Source organism: Cervus elaphus, chromosome 20 (genome assembly GCF_910594005.1).
Source record: "Cervus elaphus chromosome 20, mCerEla1.1, whole genome shotgun sequence".
NCBI lineage: Eukaryota > Metazoa > Chordata > Mammalia > Artiodactyla > Cervidae > Cervus > Cervus elaphus.
Window position 1 is genome coordinate 58,602,557 of NC_057834.1, and position 22,238 is coordinate 58,624,794.

A 22,238-nucleotide genomic window follows, 5' to 3' on the forward strand; every position below is an offset into this window, starting at 1 on the left:
GTCCTGTATGATAGAAATCCTGGAGTTAGAGCTGTAAGAATAATCTAGGGTCACCCATCCTTCCAATGAAGGATAACACTCCTGACAAATGGCCAAGGTGGGCTATTCACTGACTACTGTATTCCTTTAAATGTTGGAGATTATTTTTTCTGTTATTATATTGAATAGAAACATGCTGTCTTTAACATTTCCCCACTGGTCCTTGGTTCTCTTCTCTGATCTACCCAGCCTAAGTCTGTTCTCTCTTTATGGGATAGTCTTTCAGATATTTTTCATTTAACTGATGTATGACCTTGAACAAATTAGGTTGCTTTCCTGCAGATTAACTTTCTCTTCTCTAAATGAGGAGAATGGCACAGGCTAACTGTCCCCTGATAATTGTCTTCCCCTTCTCTCTATCGTAACTGAATCTTCTGCAGGGGAAATGGACACCCAGCAGAGATGACATTTCTCTACCTTCGTGGGGCTGGATGTATTCTCCTGCTTAAGTTCTGGTCAATGAGCTATGAGCAAAAAAGACCTCCCCTTCCCCTTTCCTCCTTCCCGGTGGCTGGAATTCGGATGTAGGGTGAGCCAACTTAGTCCCTGTGGAAGAGAACAATACCCTGGACCTGAAAGAGCAACAAGATAAAGAGTCAGGGCCCCTGATAACTTGACAGATCAGAGACAACACATCAGCGTGAACTTCATATGTGAAAAAATTTCTCTACAGTTTAAGCCATTTGTTATTTTTCAAATATATGTGTTACAAAACTTGATATATATCCTAATCCAGTAGGAGGCAAAAGGGATTTTACCTCTACAACAGGGATTTTGTAATAAATAAAATTAGGAATGTAAAATATATAAATATACATGCTCATTTCTTAGTATTTGAACACCATCATTTTCTCCTGAAACTCGCTCTCAGAATCTTAATAGTTCCCTGGAACTCTACTTGATAATATCCCTCAAAGGCTGACACCCCAAAGTGAATATTAATTCTTATAAGTTGTGTATAGAGAACAGCATCTATTTCCCCATCAGTTCAGTCAGTTCAGTCGCTCAGTTGTGTCCGACTCTTTGCAACTCCACGAACCGCAGCATGCCAGGCCTCCCTGTCCATCATCAACTCCTGGAGTTTACCCAAACTCATGTCCATTGAGTCAATGATACCATTTAACCATCTCATCCTCTGTCATCCCCTTCTTCTGCCCTCAATCTTTCCCAACATCAGGGTCTTTTCAAATGAGTTTTCGCATGAGGCCTTTCAAATAAGGCCACTCTTCGCATTAGGTGGCCAAAATACTGGAGTTTCAGCTTCAACATCAGTCATTCCAATGAACACCCAGGACTGATCTCCTTTAGGATGGACTGGTTGGATCTCCCTGCAGGCCAAGGGACTCTCAAGAGTCTTCTCCAACACCACAGTTCAAAAGCATCAGTTCTTCAGCACTCAGCTTTCCTTATAGTCCAACTCTCACATTCATACATGACCACTGGAAAAACCACAGCCTTGACTAGACAGACCTTTGTTGGCAAAGTAATGTCTCTGCTTTTTAATATGCTGTCTAGGTTGGTCATAACTTTCCTTCCAAGGAGTAAGCGTCTTTTAATTTCAGGGCTGCAATCACCATCTGCAGTGATTTCCCCCATGACTTCCTTATATATATATAATTTGGGAATCTCAGAGTATTTGTCATTCTTAGCAAAGCTACAATTGATTTTTTCTCCAAATATCTGCATTCTTTCAATAAACATTTATAAACTGCCTAGTGTGCAAGACTCAGTGATACAATAGTGAATATTAACTTCCTAGTGTAAAATGGCATTAATAACAATTTTACAACTATCCACTAATGAAACAATTTTGAGGACTTATAGCTGCAAAGTCACACCTTGAAAAAACAAACCAGTATGTGCCTGAGTACTACGTTTCTCATCTTCCACATACAAATAACCTTGGGAAATCTAAACAGGCCAGGTCTACAGATTTGTTTAGAGGTGTGGCACGCTGGAACCAGTTTTCTGAGACCAGCATTCAGAAAACATATTATATATATTATTACTGGTTTGTTAAAACATAAGATGTTTAACACATAACATAAAAATTGAGAGACAGCAGAGTTCTGTGACTAACAGCATACCCTGAAGCCAGACTGACTCCCTGCTTGGCCACGTACTAGCTGTGTTCATCTTTAGTACCTCTTTGGCTTATGTTTCCTTAGGAATAAAATGAGAGTAATAGCAGCAGTAATAGTGATAACGTAATAATAGTACTATCCTCCTAGGATTCTTTTGAGGATGTGAAGGCTTGAGAAGTTCTTGTGTGTGTGTGTTAGTCATTCAGTTGTGTCCAACTCTTTGTAACCCCATGGACTGTAGCTCACCAGGCTCCTCTGTCCATGGAATTCTAGTCTAGGCAAGAATACTGGAGTGCGTTGCCATTCGCTTCTCCAGTGGATCTTCCCAACCCAGGGATTGAACCTGCGTCTCCTGCATTGCAGGCAGATTCTTTTACCGTCTGAGCCACCAGAGAAGCCCAGAAAAGTTAGAGCAAGTTAGTAATACATTGATATATAAATCAAAAGCCTTAAAAGTGCCCTGTGACTCAATAATTTCATCTCTAAGTGTTAATCTTTAAAAAATAACAATGTGTGCAAAATTTGACTTTAAAGATGCTCAATTTAGTGTGTTTATAAAAATGCTAATAAAAAAAAAAGCAAAGAAGAAAGACTTTCAAAAAGGGCTTTGTTCAGCAAACTAACTGCACACATTTATACAATGGAATGGTATACATCTATTAAAAATAAATTATGGGAAGAATTATTAAATGAAAAGAATGTAAGAATGGTATGACTGTACTTTGGCTTTAAAAATAAAGTATGTGATAAGTGTGTGGAGGGTGTGTGTGTGTATATGTGTGTGTATCAATAAAGACTCCTAGGTTATACATCAAAATACTAATAATAGTGATTATCTCTAGTTGGTTCACTTATTTTTCTCTTCTATTTTCTAAGTTTTCCACATGAGTATGTATTATTTTTGCAATAAGGGAAAAGTTTACTAAAAAGAAGTACACAATGTGCAGAGAATTAAAATCTTGAAAACATGAAAATATACTCTGGCCAAACAGAAAAAAACCCCTTCAGTTTGTTTACAAAGTAAAAGATCCGATACAGATGTGCTCATTAGCTTCCCAGACACTCCCTGGATTCACGTGGTTTTCTGCCACAAGTTCATGTGAAACTTAGAAAAATATTTAGCTATGAGCACACACACACACACACACACACACACACACACACACACGCGCGCGCGCGCACAAAAGAAAAAAATAAAGCAAACTTAGAAATCCTAAAAAATACAGGAAAATTTTCCTATTATATTCTTTATTAAAGCAGACCAGAAATTAAATCTGTTCTGATAGTCTCAGTAAACCTCAAAAGTGATCTGAATGCTTTTACAAAGTTAAGAGTGTTCTGAAAAGATTTTAATGTAATATTCTCGTTTTGAAAGATCTTCAAAAATATTTTATTAGGCAATAATTTGGTTTCAGTTTATTAGATCACTATAATCATACAATTTATTTTTATAGTATATAAATAGCTGATCATTTTAATAACATTTATTACAAATAAATACCTTTTAATCTTTATATTTTTTCCTAACCTCTTCACTGGATGAGGATGTTGCTCAGTTGCTAAGTCATGTCCAACTTTTTAATGACCCCATGGACTGTAGCCCACAAGATTCCTCTGTCCATGGGAATTCCCAGGCAAGAAGACTGGACAGGTTGCCATTTCCTTCTTCTAGGGATCTTCTCAATCCAGGGATTGAACCTGGGTCTCCTGTGTCTCCTGCATTGGCAAGTGGGTTCTTTACCACTGAGCCACCTAGGAAGCCCCTTCACTGGATACACCTTCTTTAAGAAGCTGGATCCTTTTAAGAATAATTTTCGATAACAATCTTTTTTTTTATTGGAGGATAATTGCTTTACAATGTTGTGTTGGTTTCTGCCGTATAACAACGGGGAATCAGTCATAATTTCCCTCCCTGTTGAGCTTCCCTCCCTGCTCCCACTCCACAGAGCACAATAATAATCTTTAAAAGGGCAAAATCATGTAAGGAAATTCTAGATGAAAAATTTAGTAAGCAGGCTTACCAGAACCTAAGAAATCCACACTAAAAATGTCTCCAACTGCTTATCAGGCTATCACTCAATGTAGTATGTTAAACATACAACTGACCTCTTCGACCCTCCCTAACAATATATATATATATTCCCCTCAACAAAACGAAACAAAGATTTTTCTTGACTTCTTTACTCTGTCTTGTCATCATTTGCCATAGCATTATCGTTTCATCAGTGACCTATTAATACATGAGAAGCCTCCATGTTCATTTTCTTAATCACTTTGCCTGGGTTATTTTAATAGACTTGTAATTTGTCTCCTCATTTCTAATCTATTCCTATCTGAATACAAAGAACATCAGCCCAACAGCCAGCTTAAAAGCAGTTTAATCACATTACGACTTACTGTAAGAATCTTAGATCGACTTTTATCCTATGAGCAGTGCAAAGTAAATTCTTTATAATGGCACTCAAAGTCACTATATTCTGCCAGAAGTTTAATGTGAACTCTTTGAGCAATCAGGCTGATTTATCACCAACTCCTATTGCCAACTTGCTCCATCAGTCCTCCCCACCCACACTTCCTCAACACAAATTCATCCTCCCAGCATGCACAACTGAAAAGCTGATGTGGTTTTCATAAACTTTACAGCTGTAAATAAACTCTTTACCTTCAGAATTTCAACAACATTCACATACTGTCTGACTCATTGATTAGGCACTATATCATACTGTCTCCTGTTAAGCAATTATACATGTATGATCTAATTTCCTTAAGTAGAGGTAACTGCCTTATGGGCCTTTATATTTGTTGTATTTTTTATAGCCCCTGACAGACAGCTAGAAACTTGTTAAAAGCAAAATTAGTATTTGGTAAATAATGAATGATCTACAGCTTTAATTTTTGCAGAAAACCAAGTATATTTATAATTTGCTGTGTCCCTCCAAAGCTTTTCTTTAACAAAATGAATTATTAGTTTATGTAGGTTCATGCATCCAATCAGGAGGTCCCCACAACCATCTCCAGGCTCAGTGATCCATTAGGAGGATTCACAGGACTCAGCAGGTAGTCATACTCATGTCTAAGATGAACTATAGCAAAAGGATACAAATAGAATCAGTAAAGGAGAAAAGTGCATGGAACAAAGCCCTGAGCAGCCAAGTGCAAGCTTCCAAGAGCTCTCTCCCAGTGGAGTGACCAAGGACCAACTTCTCAGGTATCAAACTGGGACAACACATGTGTATACCAAGGAAGCTCATTAGAGATGCAGTACCTAAGGGTCCTCCCCACCCCCCACCCCTGAGCTGGTCATGTGGGCACCCTCTGCCCAGCACAGGCCAAAATCCCAGACTCCCAGAAAGTACTCAGCACCAATCACACTGTAGTTCAGGCACAATGAGCCACTCTAAAGTTTTATGTCAGTGTAGGCAACTACTGATCATTGAGTTTCCCAGATGCCAACAAAAACACTATAAGCAGGTCTTTCTATGGAAAGCAGTCTTGGGTCTGCTAAGTTAACCCTTTTTCTACGTAGTCCAGTGAATATTTTTATGGCAGAAATGTTAGATGTTAACTATATTTGATTTTTGCCAAAGCTCAGGTAATTTTTTAAACAATTAAAATCTAGCATTTATTTAGAGATACACTGCCTAGACTGGTATCCACAAATAAAAAGTTACACAATTTTTAAATAATTCACATCCTTTAAGTATTCCTGGTTTTCTTTCTTTTTTCTTCTAAAATGAGGTTATCTTTTTCAAGTCAACATTTTCATAGTTGTCAGAAGAAAAGTATAACATGTAATGAAAACAAACCCTCTTAGATAAGCTCCTTGTCTTCTCTTTAAATGTCAGTTGGGTGCCAGAGCATTGTGGTAGCTGTTTTAGGTGCATCATCTTACCAAATCCTCACAACACCCGCATAAGCCAGCAATGGTTTCTATTTTATAGATGTGCCATGGTGGAGCTAGGATTTAGGTTCAGATCCGCCTCATTCCATACTCTTGGTCTTAGATTTATATCAACTACCTCTACCTAATCAGGAACAGCCTCCTTATTATAAATTGCTTCCCTTCAAACTACATGGGTGTTGTCTGGTTGGTTATACACAGCATTATTTTTAATTTAACTGACTCCGATTACAGTCACATTTTAGCTGGAAAAGAAAGGCGTAAATTTCATACAGGATACTCTACTTTTTCTTTTTCGATCTTGCTAATTCCAAATCAAATTACACCCCTTGCTTGTTAACTACAATGGGAAACTCCCTATTCAGCACAGCACACAACTTTCTACTTTATCTGACATTAATCTGCTTGAAATTAGACAGACCTGAATTCCAATTTTGGCATTTCACTTACCAGATGTGGGGACCTCGGGAAAGTTATCTCAGGTCATTCATCTACAAAATGGGGATTCCTACCTCACAAACTTGCAGTAAGAGAGGATAATATATTTAAAAGGTTTGCGTGCGTGCTTGCTCTATCACTTCAGTTGTGTCAGATTCTTTGTGACCCTATGGACTGGAGCCCACCAGGCTCCTCTGGGTTCCCCGTGCAAGGCTACTGCAGTGGACTGCCATGCCCTCTTCCAGGGGATCTTCCCAACCCAGGTATAGAACCTGCTTCTCTTATGTCTCCTGCACTGGCAGGCAGGTTCTTTACCACTCACACCACTTGGGAAGCCCACTTAAAGGGTTTAGGCTATTCATATTTGTCAAATAAACAACTGCCTAAACACCTGGATAACTGATTCATAACTGATAGGAATCAAGCCAATGAGGGAGAAAGCAGGGAGTAGAGAAGTACCCTGACCACCAGGTGTCATCACTGGCCCAGGAGAGCTGGTCTAACTGCCAGAAGCCAGGGGTGGGACTGTCACAGGACAGGGTAAGACTGTCACTTGCACCTACAGAAACATTCAAAAATTGGCTTTGGCTTTCACCCTTAAGAGCTGGTACAATGTTTATTCCATCATTCTCAGTAAAACCGTTCTCTTACCAGTGTGTTAAAAATGACTGCAGTGGATGTATCATCATATTAGTTTAATTAATTAAAAAAAAACAAAAAACCTGGGACTTCCCCGGTGGCTCAGACAGTAAGGAATCTGCCTGAAGACCTGGGCTTGATCCCTGGGTCTGGAAGATCCCCTGGAGAAGGAAATGGCAATCCACTTCAGTATTCTTGCCTGGAGAATTCCAAGGACAGAAGAGCCTGGCGAGCTACAGTCCATGGGGTCACAAAGAGTTGGACACAACTGAGTGACTAACACACACACACACTTAAAAAAAACTCCTCAGCTGATCTTTAAAGAAAAAAAAAATTCTGAGAATCATTATTGCTTCATAACTCTTTTGCTTTAGTCAACAAGACATTTTCTGGCTTCCACAGGCTTCAATATTGCCACCTTGGACAATTTTCTCATCCCAACTCCACAACCCATGGACATTATTTCTTTTACATAATTAATAGAGATGACAAAAGGAAAACAGAGTATGTTTTAGGATAAACTCCATGTACAGCACTAATGGCAAAATAAGCATTAACTAAAAGCCTTATTCCTTAAAAGTTCATTTTTTAAAATTCCACAAATTTTCTCTTTTCCTAAGGAACACTTACCCTACGGGAGATCTGTCAACCTACAAATATTCTGACATGACTCAAGGAACACTTACCACTCCTGACTTCATTCTGTAATCTGCCAACAACGCTCCCTGAGAGGCCCAGGGGTGCATTTCAAAATGAGAGCAATAAAACGAAAACACACACACACAAAAACCCAAGGTGAGAACAGCTTCTGGTTCTAAGTCCTCCACACTGAGAGAGACAGGTCACTTCAAGACCGGTCATTGAGTGAGTGTTAGGGCGTAACTGGACACGCAGCTCTGAGATGAGACCCAGACTTGTCCTGTCTCCAGGGAACACTTGACTCAAGTCTGACCAGGCCTGGGCATCCCGGGCGCCCGAGCCCTCCAGCAACCGACAGGCAAAAAGAGAAAGGCTAAATGCACAGGCAGATTCTGTTTAGAGCGGGCGCTCCTGGAACTCGAGCGGTTTGGGTTATTTTTGTTCTAACAGCAGCTCAAGTTCCACTCTGCATCTCACATACATGGAAAGGTCTGAAGAGAAACCAGAAGCATCCTCTCCCTTCTGACCATCGTTCCCATTCCTGGAGAACTGAGGAGGGAAGAACAGATACCAGGAACCATCTGGAATCATAAGCGCAGGTGGCTACCCCAGCCGAAAACCTATTTGCGAAGCACTTTATGCAGATCGATACACTCAGACTGGTCCCTAGAGAAAGAAAAGCTCACGAGGCTGGCCGCCCTCCTAGAGTAAAGGGGCTGCATCAAGAGATGTTGCCCATCCAGCTGCTCCGGAGCAGCGGGCGGCGCGGCGGGCGCGTTACCTGGGGGACTCGGCGGTGAAGCTGCCGCCGTCCAGCAGCCGCATCTTGCAGAAGAGGACCCCGTTGACGAAGGGCACTGAGGAGAGCTCCTCGAGCTCGAAGTCCACCTTAAACTTAAACTTCTTCTTCTTCATCATCATGAGAGCCAGACGCCGGCGAGCGGGGTGCGGGGGCGGCCCCAAGGGGCGCGCGGGCCGGCGCCGCCGCTTCAACTCGGCCGAGCCCCGGGCCCTCCCAGCCCCATGGCCCGCGCCGCGAGCTGCGCGCGGGGGCGCGGCCGGGGGGCGCCGAGGTCCGGCCGCCGCCGCCTCCTCTTGCGGCAACTCGGGCCCGAGCGCGGCGGCGGCCGCAGCGCGGACCCCGCCCGCCCGCGGGGAGTGGTCGTGCTGCAGCTCGCCTGAGCGCGGGGAGCCCTGTCCGTGTGCAGCTTGCCGCCGCCGCCGCCCGTCTGGGAGGAGGAGAGGCGAAGCTGGGAGAGCCGCCGCTGCCGCCGCCTCCTCAGCGCCACGGGGCCAGAGGCGCCCCCAGCGGCCGCGGCCGGCAGCGCACCGCCGGGCGGAAGTGGGGAGGGCGGGCGAGGAAATTCGGGGCGGGCGGGCGCTTCGCCGGGAAACTGACCCGCGACGGCAGTTAGGGTGTCACGCCTCTCTGGGGTTAAAAGAAAACAAATCCTACCAAAAAGGAACTTCCTTCTACAGCTTCCTCTCGGCCTTTCTTTACTTATTTTGCTCCGCCTCCTTTCTCCTCCTCCCCCTTCAGCGATATTTTTTCCCCTTGGGTTTGAGAGTCATGGGTTAATAGAGTGAATCAGAATCTCCACGACGTTCTTTTCGTCAATTTGAAATCCTAAAACTAAAATTCACGAGCCTCCTCATATAAAATGAGGAAGGAAAAGAAAGGATTAAAATGTGCTGAGGACTCAGGCCCTGACTGCTACAGACGTTTTCTCTTGTTTATTCTTTAATTCCTGTCATCCAGGATAAAAGCGTACAGAAAAGATTAAAATAATACCTTTCTTTCTAAAATTTAGTCTGTCCAAACCGAGACTGTAAAGCCTAAAAATAGTGTCCACAGATGCATAGCAACTACCTGCCCTCTATAGGCATGTGTATGTTGTTGCAATGTGTCTTCCCTGCTTACTTACATAATATTCCCATTTTCAGTCTAAATTATAACCCTCGCAGTAATCTTTCTGAAAGGCTGCAACTGAAAAAATCCTCGTTTCCAGTTCTCTCATTTATCCATGCATTCATTCACATAAAAATATTTTTAATCACCTAAAATGTTGGTCACTATCAAGACCCAATGATTTATTTTTAAAAAAATAACAACAAAACAAAAAGCCACATAAAAACCCTGACCTCAACGGTTTTATGAGTTAGTGAGATGTATATACATGTATATACACACACACACACACACACACATATATATAAATCGGTCGTTAAAAAAGAAAACCTACCACGTGTGTTTGTTTAGCATGAGGACTCAGTTTGTCTCCAAATCAGAAGGGAAAGCAATTAAAGTAATTGATATTAACCAGTGTTCCGAATTTCAAAGAAGGAACAGAATTTGGTACAAAGTGGGCTGTGGGAATAGGGTGTGTTCCGGGCAGAGGAAATGAAGGTAAAAACCCTGGGGCAGAGTTTAGGAGTCTGGGGTTGGGAGTTGGTAGTGAATATAGCTGGCTGGCCATCAGGACAAGGAAAGGCAGTGGGAAGAGTTAAAGGGAACTTTGCGGTTTGTAACTTGGAAAACTAGATGGAAGCAGGAGAGGGCAGATTGGGAATGGAAGAGATAATGAGTCTTTAAGCTGTGAGACATCAGGGAGAGAAGGGCAGCCTTAGCTCACGGGAAAGGTTAAAGGTGAAACCATGTATTTGGGAATTAGAATATGCCTTGATGGCTGAAGCCCCAAGAATGGATTAAAAATGAGTTACTCTGAAGAATATTTAATGGGTAGATGGAGGAACAGGAGCTTGTGAAGGCACCTGAGAACAAACAAAGAGGCAGTCAAGGAAGATAAATGGCCTGGAAGCCAAAGAAGAGTTTTAATTATTTAACATTCATATTTATTAAGACCTACTGTGTGCCAGGCACTGTGCTGGGGACTAGAGATACAAATGAAGAAGGCACAGAGGGGCTTATAATACAGATGTGCACGCAGATCAATTAGAGAGAGGGAGAGGGAGGTAGGTCTACGATCTATGGAGAGCGGAGGAGGGGAGTCTGCATTGCTGCAGAGCAATCCTGGAGGATTTGGACTGAAAAGAAGCTATTAAACTGCAGCTCTAGGAAGTTATTGGTAATCTAGGCAAGTGAAGCCTCCATAAAAGGTGATGGCAAAATAAGATTAAAATGGTCTAATAAGCAGATAGGGTAGGGAGTTCCTGGAGAAAGAGAACCAGGCATTGTTTTCTGGACACAAGAGAAACCTCTTTTTTGGCCTAAGTCATTTTGGGATCTAAGCCTGGTGACTATACTTGCCCTTGAACAGATGTCAGTAATTAATGATCTTAAGGGAAGTGAGGGAATGCAAAAACAAAGGGAAAGCAATCAAGAAACAACAGTTTAGCAATAAAAGAGTCCTGGTTCCTCCTCAAGGGATATATGTTACAATCTAATACACATTTTTGAGTTGAGCAGGATATAAGCCACCCCCCCTTCCCACCACCCCCACCCCTACCTCCCCACACCCAGGTGGAGGACAATAACTACATGCTGGGACCCCAGACTGATCAGAACCTAAGGAATGATGACATAGACTTTTTCTGACTTCAACCAGCTAAAGCCTGGACTCTGATCACCTTTGGCCCAAATCTACACTAAATTCTCCTCTGCCTAAGTCCCTTCATGAATAGGCATATACCTTTAGCTTAAAACTTCTTCAAATTTGCAACTGGGGAGACACTGCTTCAGGAAAGATCCCCAGTGTTTTCCTTACTTGTTGCAAGTAATAAATCCTTCCCTCTCTTTGTGTCTTTTGGCTTGACACCTCCAAGAAGCAAACCCAGTTTTAGGGTAGCAGTCTGGGAAGTGAATGGTAGTTAGTCATGAGGAAAGTGTGACAATTTTTTTTCCTGACTTTTGCCAGTGAACGAAAAGAGAGAAAACAGTAGTAGCTAGGAGAGGAAGATTCAAACTTTTTCAATGACATTCTGGAACTATCCAACATTTGTCAAGTGCTTAATATGCGCCAAGCACCTTTGTAAGTCCTAGCTATCTAAGATGCGGTTTCTATTCCAAATCTTAGAGTCTCTTGGAGGACATAGGTAAGTAAGCAGGCTGTTGCAGTATGATGTAATATTGAATCTGTCTTCCTGTGACAGTAGGTATGAATGGAGTCTTCTGTGGGAATGTTGTTGTTCAGCTGTCAAGTTGTGTCTGACTGTGGGAATACCGTACATCTAACGAGGATAAGTAGGGTTGTGGAAAACTTTCTAGGGTAAGTGACATTTGAGCTTCTGTCAGAATGGTGAGAGTGGGGGTGGAGAGCAGTTTCCAGGAAGAAGGTCCTGCATGTGCAAAGGCTTGGAGGAAGAGAGACCGTGTTGCAGGAGGAACTGAAAGAAGTTCAGTCTGGCTGCAACTTAGAGTGGGGTGTGGTGACAGGGATATAATACGGAGCCACTGAAGTTTTAAAACGGGAATGATATACTAGAATTTGAAGTATATAAAGATCTCTCGCTTCACTAAAACTGAAGGAAGGAAGAGAGTCTAGTATTCTTATTTAGACTTCATTATTAAACACTGTGCGTGAGTCAGGGTCCAGACAAGAAATAGACATCATACTTAAAGTGTTTAAATAAGGAAATTTTAATGAAAGGATTCTTTACAGAACTGCAGACTAAGGAAAGCACAGACTGGTGGGGTGTTGAAAGGAGGGGGGTTAAATATCCTGATCTCTTTCATCTCCTGCTTTCTGGTCTCCTGCTGCTTACTTCCCATGATCCAAAACCAATCGAAGTGAGAGGGCAAAGAAACCTGGAAGATGCAGTTGGTAGAAGATGGCCTCCTGAGGCACAGAGGAAGGCACCAAAGGGTGGAGAGTGATGGAGTTTAGGGGATAGAAAGCTATCAGTGCACATCTGGTTCAGCCAGGGTTCACTGTAGAAACCTGAAACAAACAGCTATCAGTCAAGCAGTTCAGAGTCCTTGGAAGGGCTGGTGGAGTAGACGTTAACAGACTATTGAATTCATTTGTGGCAAACATCAGATGCCACTATTATCCGGTCCTTTTTTACTTCTTGGGCACATGGGAGTTTACATTTACCAATCCCCTTGCAGTTCAGTAGGGCCATGTGACTAGCTCTAGCCAATAAGATATGAGAAGTAATACATCATTTCCAGAATGAGACAGTGACAAGCTTTTGAGCAATTCTCTAGCCTTTCTCTGCCCTGCTTCAATTTTCATGGAGGAAACCGTGTGCTCAGATGTAGTAGCCACAATATTGAAGCAGCCCAGATCACTGAGTAAGCACCTGGAGAACAGCTGCCCACATTTGCAATAAATTTTTGTCCCTCGGTTTTATTGAGATACAATCAATATGTAACATTGTATTAGTTCAGGATGTACAACATAATGATTTGATAGAGGTATATATTGTGAAATGATTACCATCATAAGTTTAGTTAACATCAATCACCTCATATAGTTACAATTTTTTTGTGTTTTTAATGAGAACTTATAAGATCTACTTAGCAACTTTCAAATACACAATACATTATTATTAACTATAGTCATGATATTGCCCACTACATCCCCAGAACTTATTTATAAGTGGAAGTTTGTACATTCTGACCCTCTTTATCCATTTTTCCCAGCCCTCCAAACCTTTCCTCTGTCAACTACCAATCTGTTCTCTGTATCTATGAATTTGGTTTTTTTAGAGTTCCACATATAAGTCTTTCACTATTTGAGTTATTCACTTATGATGAATAAGTGAATTCATACCTCGATGTTCATCCATGTTAAGTGTCCTTCTTTTATATGACTGAATATACATTCGTATACATATATGTATGTGAGTGTGTGTATGTGTGTGTAAGACATATGGCTTCCTAATATGGCATATGGCAGTGCTAATGGTACAGAATCTGCCTGCTAATACAGGAGATGCAAAAGATGTGGGTTCGATCCCTGGGTTGGAAAGATCCCTTGGAGTAAGAAATGGCAACCCTACTCCAGCATTCTTGCCTGGAAAATTCCATGGACAGAAGAGCCTGGTGGACTACAGTCCATGGGACTGCAAAGAGTTGGACTGAGCATATTTTGTTTGTTTGTTTTCTTTATCTGTTCATCCACTGATGGACACTGAGTTTCCATGAGTTGGCTATTATAAATAATGCTGCAATGAATACATGGGTGCAGATGTCTCTCCAGGATGGTGATTTTCTTTCCTTCAAATATAGACCCAGAAGTGGGTTCACTGGATCATATGGTAGATCTATTTTTAATTTTTTGAGGAACTTCCATACTGTTTTCCATAATAGCTGAATCAATTTACCTTCCCATCAACTGTGTACAAAGGTTCCCTTTTCTCCACATCCTTGTTAGCACTTGTTATTTCTTGTCTTATGATAGCCATTCTAAGTATGAGGTGATATCTCATTGTGCTTTTGATTTGCATTTCCCTGATGCTTAGTGATGTTGAGTACCTTTCCGTGTAACTGTTGGCCATCTGTATATCTTCTTTGGAAAAATGTCTATTTGAGTCCTCTGCCCATTTTTTTGTTTGTTTGTTTCATTTTGTTGTTTGCTATTGAGTTGTATGAGCTCTTCATATATTTTGGATATTGATTCCAAATCAGATATGTGATTTGCAAATGTTTCTCTCATTCCATAGGTTGCCTTCTCGTTTTATTGGTGGTTTTCTTTGCTTTGCATGCAGTTAACTTCTGTCAGTGAGAAAGAAACTTTTATTGTATTTAGTCACTGAGATTTGGGGGATTTCTTGTTACTACAGCATTCGGCTAGCCAATTCTGACTAATTTGCAATGTAGCTGGAATGAGAAGCTGACAATAGGACACACTATTGCTGCTGCCACCACTATGGAGCCCATGTGAAGAATCTAGATGCTGCAAACACATTATCATACCTTGCTTGCAAGTGGCCACAGCAGCAGGAAGATAGCCTCCAATTCACTTGCACCTATCTTTTTCATAAGTGCATCTATTTGGCAGAACTTATTTGCACCTAGAATTCAAGTGATAAAGGAGTCTTAGGAATGTAAGTTTTAGCTTTTCAACTTCTTCGAGTAGAATAATGGATTGAACATTGAAGCAGCAGATGTAAGTATCTACCCCAATACCTATAATAAATTCCCTCAAAGGCAGGAATGATTTGTTAATCATCTTTGTATCTCTTCTGTCTAGCCGGATACCTGGCATTAGTTGGTGTTCAGTTAGTGTTTCTTGAAATGATATGAATTTCATTTCTGGTGACTCAGATGGTTAAGAATCTGCCTGCAGTGCAAGAGACCCACGTTCGATCCCTGGGTCGGGAAGATCCTCTGGAGAAGGGAATGTCTACACACTCTAGTATTCTTGCCTAGAGATATTCTTGCCTCTATCCATGGAGAGAGGAGCCTGCTGGGTTACAGTCTGTGGGGTCACAAAGAGTTGGACACAACTGAGCAACTAACACTTTCACACTTTCAAGTGCTTCGCTTCTCAGGTAAAACGGTAAAGGTGCTAGACATGTGCTAAGACTACTTGTATCAGAGATTTGACAGATCTTGTAATATCCTCTTCTATGAGAAGGGAGTATTAGTAGTCTCCAACTAAATGGAATGGGCAGAAGAAAAAGTAAACATACCAAACAGTTAAAGAATAGGTATGTAAGTTAAAGTTAAGTTCAGCTCCAAATAAAAGAAAACTTAAAACAACAGATGCTTAAATATGACAGGCTCATTTCTCTCTTAATTAAGTAAAGACAAGAGATAGAAGCCCAGAGCTGGTAGAAGAGCTCCATGAGCATCAGGAACCCAAGTTTTGTTGCTCCACTGTCTTTAACATGTGGTTTTCACCCTGTGGTCTAAGGTGGCTGCTCAAGCTCTAGTCAGCTCTCAATTCCAGCCAGCAAGAAGATAGAAGGAAGAAAGGTGTGCTCAGAAAGAAGAAAGGTAGAAAGGTATGCTCCCTCCCTCTTGAGAACACTTCCTGGAATACGTACACTCTACTTTTACTTAAGCCCATCAGCCAATGGAATGTGATCAGAAGTGATGGCACGAATTCCAGGTCTGGCCCATAAAACCTCCCACGGACGATTCTCCCTCTTTTCTGGCATCTGCTGTTTGGAATTTGATGTCAAGGGAAACTTCTGAAGTTATGTGTTGAAGATAACAGAGCTTGTATAAGAGCTTGTATAAGCCTACATCCCTAGGTGACTATATGGCAAAGATTTATTCTCTTGCTCCTCCACCCTTAAACAGGAACACTAACATGGAACTGTTATGTGACCAAGAAGCAAACTTTTGTGACCTTTGAGGTATGTTTGCCACAACAGCTAGCTTTACCTTAATTCAGAAATTGTTACAGAAGTACAGTACTATTGTTTAAAACTAGTCAGACAGGCAGTGGGCAACAAGGAAACTATGGTTAGGAGCTAGAAAATGGAAACCCATGGCAAAACGTTTGATGAAAGAGTTACCTGTGATAATTCAGAAGGCAAAAAAGGTTGCTACAATGCCCATAGTTCTAGAAGAGGTTGGAAAATGAAATGTTTGTAGGTTATGTTTGAACCAGTTGGACAGAGCTCAGTGTAAAGAATCTGCCTGCTATGCAGGAGCCACAGGAGATGCGGGTTCAATCCCTGGATTGGGGAGATCCTCTGGAGAAGGAAATGGCAACCCACTCCAGTATTCTTGCCTGGAAAATTCCATGGATAGAGAAGCCTGGCGGGTTATAGTCCATGGGGGTCACAAAGAGTCGGACATGCCTGAAGGACTTAGCACACACGGGCAGAGGTTATGTTTACTGGCTGCATTTAGCAAGATATTAAAAGTGAGACATGCTCATGCAATAATAAACAGGTTTGCAAGCATAACTGAAGAGGAATATAGAGAGTACAGCCATTTGGAGACTCAAGGGATTGGAAGAGTCTACTACTCTGTACTTCAAAGAATAGGAAATAAGATTAAAAAAAGCTTTTGTGCAGCAAGGGCACATTAAAACTCAGCCATGCAGCAAAGATTAGATTTAGGGTGTGGCCTCCACATTTAGGTCTGATGGTCTCTCATGTTGAGAGGATGAGAAGCATGGGGTGAAAAAGCAAGGAAATCAATTAGGATAACAAATTATCTCTAAGAAAGAACTTTAGTGTTAGTGGCATTATGAAACTGACTGGATGCAAACAGATCAGAAAGTCTTTCCATTTTTGAGGAATTGTATTACTAAAGAAATCATGAGCCTGTATTAAAAGCTGTAATTTCCACAAGGAAGCCATGATTCTGGACACTCACTTCACATGTGGCTTTAGAAGAAAAACTTCAGAGGGCAGAGTCGGTGACCAAAGAGGACAATGCACAAGGGGAAGTGGGCTCCTTGCAGAAAAGACTAATATGGTCCAACCTAGGAGCTCTACCCACTGCCAGTTCAGGGCCATCACAAAGCCTCCATGCAGAATTTCATCTTTGCAATGGGCCAGTGCCTCCCCTTCTCTCTTTTTCCACCTGGAAGTATTTATTGCAATACATTTGTTCCATCATTATATACGGGGTGTGACTAGTGAAGATATCTTATTCCATAGGTCATAGTGAGTTTCTCATCACTATTGACATGTTGGACCAGACAGTTCTAGGGTGGGTATGGTGCTGTCCTGTGTATTGTACAATTTTAGTAGCATCCCTGGCCTTTATCCACAACATACCAGTAGCATATTCCTCCTTCCCAGTTGTGACGATCAAAAATTTCTCTAGAACTTGCCTATTGTTTCCTGGGGAACAAAATCACCCATGGGTGAGAATCACTAGGCCACAAAATGATGTAAAGTTACATCCAGACCTGATGGAGAAGCCTGTGTGGTTACCTGGAGATCCTGTACTTAGAACTGGATGAAGTAACCAGGTGAGATTTGAAATTATCTCTCTTGGAGATTATCTATTTGGGGAAAAAGGATGAAATGGATATCTTATGACCAAGTGGTGAGGCTATGGCCTAGAGTGCTAGGTCATCACCAAACCTGTTTTCTCTTCTTCCTGAGTATTTTCCAGTCTCCTTTGCAACTAGACGCTGCTGCAGACTGACTCCCAGCCAATGAAATAAGTGCATCTTCCAGACCTGGTCCATACAAATCTCCTGAATGTGATTCTTTCACTCTTAACCCATCTAATGGCTGGATGTTGATTTAAGCTAGCCTTGGAAGCCAAGTGTTGAAAATGAGAAGGCCTCTGTCAGCCTGTGCATTTCTACTAGCAGCTTACAGCAGAGTCCCTCACTCACTCTCCCAAATCCACTGACCAGGATATTGGTTTGTGAAGTGGGAGAATTTAACATCTAATTTGTGTGTGTGTGTGTGTGTGTGTGTGTGTGTGATTTTTAAAAACTGTGATAAAATACATATAACATTTACCATCTTAATCATTTTTAAGTATACAGTCCAGTGATATGAAGTACGTTCACACTGTTGTACAACCACCATTCATCTACAGAACTTTTCTGTCATCCCAAACTGGAACTCTGTACCCATTAAACAATATCTCCCCGTGCTCCTGTGCCCCAGCCCCCGGCCACCATCATTCTACTTCCTGTATCTATGGATTTGACTCTTCTAGGTACCTCATGTGAATGGACTCTTATGGTATTTGTCCTTGGGTGAGTGGCTTGTTTCACTACATTTAATTTCTAAAACCACTGAAATTTGGGGTACATTTGTTGTACCAGCTAGTATTATATTTTCTGTGTCTGGAACAGAGTAGATCCTCAAATAAATGTTTGCTGAATGAATACTCAACTATTGTCATTAACTTGAGATATTTGTTTAGCATATTATGATGCATTTAATTTGTAAATTATGTTGTTTTATAGTTATATAAAGTTACAAGGTCTAATTTTATGTTTAAAATACATTTATAAAATCTTTTAATTATAGTAATTTAGATTACCATTGAGAGTTCATGACATCTTTTTTCTATATGATCCATTTCAGGGAAGCACTCCTATACTGGGTTGTTTGCAAAAGCATATATTCTAAGAATGGTAAATCAAATACTTGTCTTAATTTTCCGTTGTCTAAAACAAACTATGCTAGCATTATTGAGGAGTGATCATAGGAGAGTATGACACAGGAGTTTGGATAACAACTTTCCCAGCCAAGCAAAATGGTTTTAATTTCACTTCAAAGGAAATATGACAATAAAAACACATCCTCCTTTTTTGGTTCTGTGGTTAAATAAGGTCATTATTGATATCTAAGTACTGACATTTGACTGTCCTGACTACTTGACTTGTCTGCCTGATGAAAGGATAAAAGCTTTCAATGAAAGAATCAGATTACTTTCTGAAGTGCCTCCATTAATTCTAGAACTTGATCTCATCAGTAGTTCTTTTTACCTTTTTTCGAGTTTCTATGGAAAGACAGCAAATTGCCTTTGTGGTTCTTTTAAAAACAAGCGCTAGATTGTACACTTTTCTATCAGAAACTACAATGTTTGTTCAGCAGCTCCTTGCCAGTCAGAATATAACTAGAGTGGATTGAGAAGGGTTTTTTAACTGAGCCAGTGTGATAAGCCTAAGTGTTCTAAACTGATAGCATTTGGGGACTCCTTAAATTTTCATTTGGTCCTTCCTTTCCTTGTCACCTTGATAGCCTAATGTTAAGGTAACCACATGAATGATTATTTCCTCACCTCTTTATAATTATTCTTACTGGGTAGAACTAGATTTTTCTTTCCAGAGAATACTAAATACTAATTTCACGAACAAATACATTACGGAAGTTATAGAAAATAAGGTTCTTTCTCTAAGAGCATTTTAGAAATTACTGATGCTCTCAAAACAGGTAGAAAGTCTTCTAAAAATTCAAGCCAAATCAACCTTGAATCTTAAATCTGAGCAAACTTTATTAATTTGTTGATTTAGATCCCAGTAATTTTTATAAATTAGTAAATCAAAGAGGAATGCTTTAAAGAAATGAAACCAAAAAGCAAACATTAAACCAGAACCTATCCTATGCATTTTCTAATTAAATTGGCATAGGACCAGAGTATTGTATTTTTTTAGATAGGCACCCAGAAAACATTTTAAAAATTGGTGTTATTTTCTCCTTTATGTCAGAGGTATGTAGAACTTCTAAGTACAGTTTTGTTTATAAAACCTGCAAATTGATCAATTACAATACAAAAATCTAATAACTTCCATGACAACCATAAGTTAAAGACTATGCTTGCTGTATCACTGGCCCTAAGTTAGAATGGATCATAGTTATGACTTAACAACAATGAACAGTGAGTGATTTAGGAGTTTCAGATTTTAATCCCAGTTCTGCTTCTGATGGTTTAACTTCCCTGAGCTCATTTTGTTCTGCAAAATGAGGGAAATAGTCTGGACCAGCATAGTTCAATAGAACTTTCTGCAATGATGGAAATTTCTCTGTACTATTCAGTAATGGTAGTCAATAACCACATGTGGTTACTGAACACTTGACATATGGCTGGGATGATTAAAGAATTGAATTTTAATTTTTATTTAATTATAAGTAATTTAAATAGCCACATGTGGCTAAGTGCTGCCATGTTGGGTGTCAGAGGTCTAGATTCACTCTTATTCACTCAGCAAGTATCTGAGTGCCTACAACCTGCCAAGCATCAGGCTGCCTGGGGAAGGTGGGTCATCCTAAGGTCTTTGCCTTCAAGGAGTTAACATGGAGAAAAGCTAAATAAATACTTGCTAATACTGTGCTTCAATAATCTATGCAAAAAAGCACTGGGGCACATAGAGGAAAAAGCAATTACCAGAAAGCAGATCATCCCTAAGACCCTCTCCAGCTCTAAAATTATATTGAGTGAGTGACTACATCAAAGTCAGTCAGTCGTGTCCAACTCTTTGTGACCCCATGGACTGTAACCTGACAGGCTGCTCTGTCCTTGAAATTCTCCAGGCAGGAATACTGGCATAGGTAGCTTTTCCCTTCTCCAGGGGATCTTCCTAACCCAGGTCTCCCACATTACAGATGCATGCTTTACCCTCTGAGCCGCCAGGGAAGCCCAGGAATACTGGAGTGGGTAGCATATCCCTTCTCCAGGGGATCTTCCCGACCCAGGAATTGAATCAGGGTCTCCTGCACTGTAGGCGGATTCTTTACCAGCTGAGCTACCAGGGAAGCTCCCACATTAATTAAACTCAACATATTTACAGAGCAGCTATTTTCTGTCCAGCTTATTATTGACTTGATTTCTGAGTATAGCATTATCACTCAGAGTTAGTAGATGACAAATAATATTAGCACTCTAATTTTGAAGATTCATTCGTTCAATATTTAGCGAGTGTTTCTCTATGTACTAAGCTCTTTGCTGGGCAAGTGAGGAAAAAAAGGAATTGGATGATGTTTTAAAGGTGATCTCAAAGGTGTACAGTAAAACAAAAACAGACTTTGACTCTATTTTTCATGAAATAAATCACCAGGTGATGGGTTTGGTTGTATTTGGATTGATAGTATTTCAATTCAGTTCAATTCAGTTTTGTTCTTGTTGGTCTCAATAGGAATTGATGATGTTTCAAATGTTATTTCAACTACCTAGAGCCATATCAGCAGCACTAGTTGGTATTAATAATAAAGAAAGTATAGAAGTGAAGAATTAGGCATGGTTGTCCACTAAAAATGCCTCATAAATTTTGCATCAGTGAAAATAAATACTTTGAGGAGATATTTCTTAGAAAAGATTACTGTATATTATTGCTTAGATACAATTTTTAAAAAAGACTTATTTGTTTTTATGTTTTCTGGCTGTGGTTGGTCTTCCCTGATGCGCTCAGGCTCTCTCTACTTGCGATGAGCAGGGGCTACTCTTGGTTGTGGTGTGCGGGCTTCTCCTTGCAGTGACTTCTTCTGTTGGAGAGCACCAGTTCTAGGGCATGCCTGCTTCCGTAGTTGTGGTACCTGGGCCCAGTAGTTGGGGTGCTGGGCTTAGTTGCTCCATGGCATGTGGGATCTTCTCAGATCAGGGATTGAACTGATTCCCTTGCAGTGCAAGGTGGATTCTTAACCATTGGGGATCACCGGGAAAACCCTAGATATAAATATTTATTTCTTTTCAGTGTTCTTTTTTTTTTTTTTTTAATGGTATCTAGCTATAATATCGTCCAGTGTTTTTCTATGCATTAGATCATGTCTTCTTTTACATGAAACTCGTGCTTGTCTTAAATATGTCTTTTTTATTGGATATATATATATCCAACATGCAACCATTCAATTGGAGGATTAAAAAAGCAAATAAGAATTGGATCTTCTCAAGGAGTTCAGAGTAGGCGAAATTGAAACAGAACAAAGTTGAGAAAGAGGCATTTTCATACCTACCAGTGTACCTCAGAGGAAGCAGTTACTTCCACATGAGACATTAAGAGAAGGCTTTGTGGAGGATGTGGCAATGAGCTAGACCTTGAGTCTTGAAGGAAGCGTAGGATCTGCAGATGCAGAGGAGGAAGGAAAGGCATTTCCGACGAGCCAATGGAGAGAGGAAGGGAAGAACAAAGTTAGGGAGGAGAAAAGTCTGAGCTGAA

General features: G+C 40.7%; 2 protein-coding genes across 2 annotated transcripts in view; one reads left to right on the top strand and one right to left on the bottom strand.

Annotated features, from left to right (window-relative positions):
• FAM102B (family with sequence similarity 102 member B) overlaps window positions 1-8,962 on the bottom strand; it is a 77,824-nt gene extending 68,862 nt beyond the window's left edge. Inside the window, exon 1 of the mRNA XM_043876629.1 lies at window positions 8,522-8,962. Within this exon, the coding sequence (XP_043732564.1) occupies window positions 8,522-8,661 (140 nt within the window). The 5' untranslated portion in view covers window positions 8,662-8,962. The remainder of the gene's footprint in view (window positions 1-8,521) is intronic.
• The window catches only part of LOC122676747, a 173,904-nt gene continuing 160,325 nt past the window's right edge, over window positions 8,660-22,238 (top strand). Inside the window, exon 1 of the mRNA XM_043876332.1 lies at window positions 8,660-9,150. Within this exon, the coding sequence (XP_043732267.1) occupies window positions 8,660-9,150 (491 nt within the window). The remainder of the gene's footprint in view (window positions 9,151-22,238) is intronic.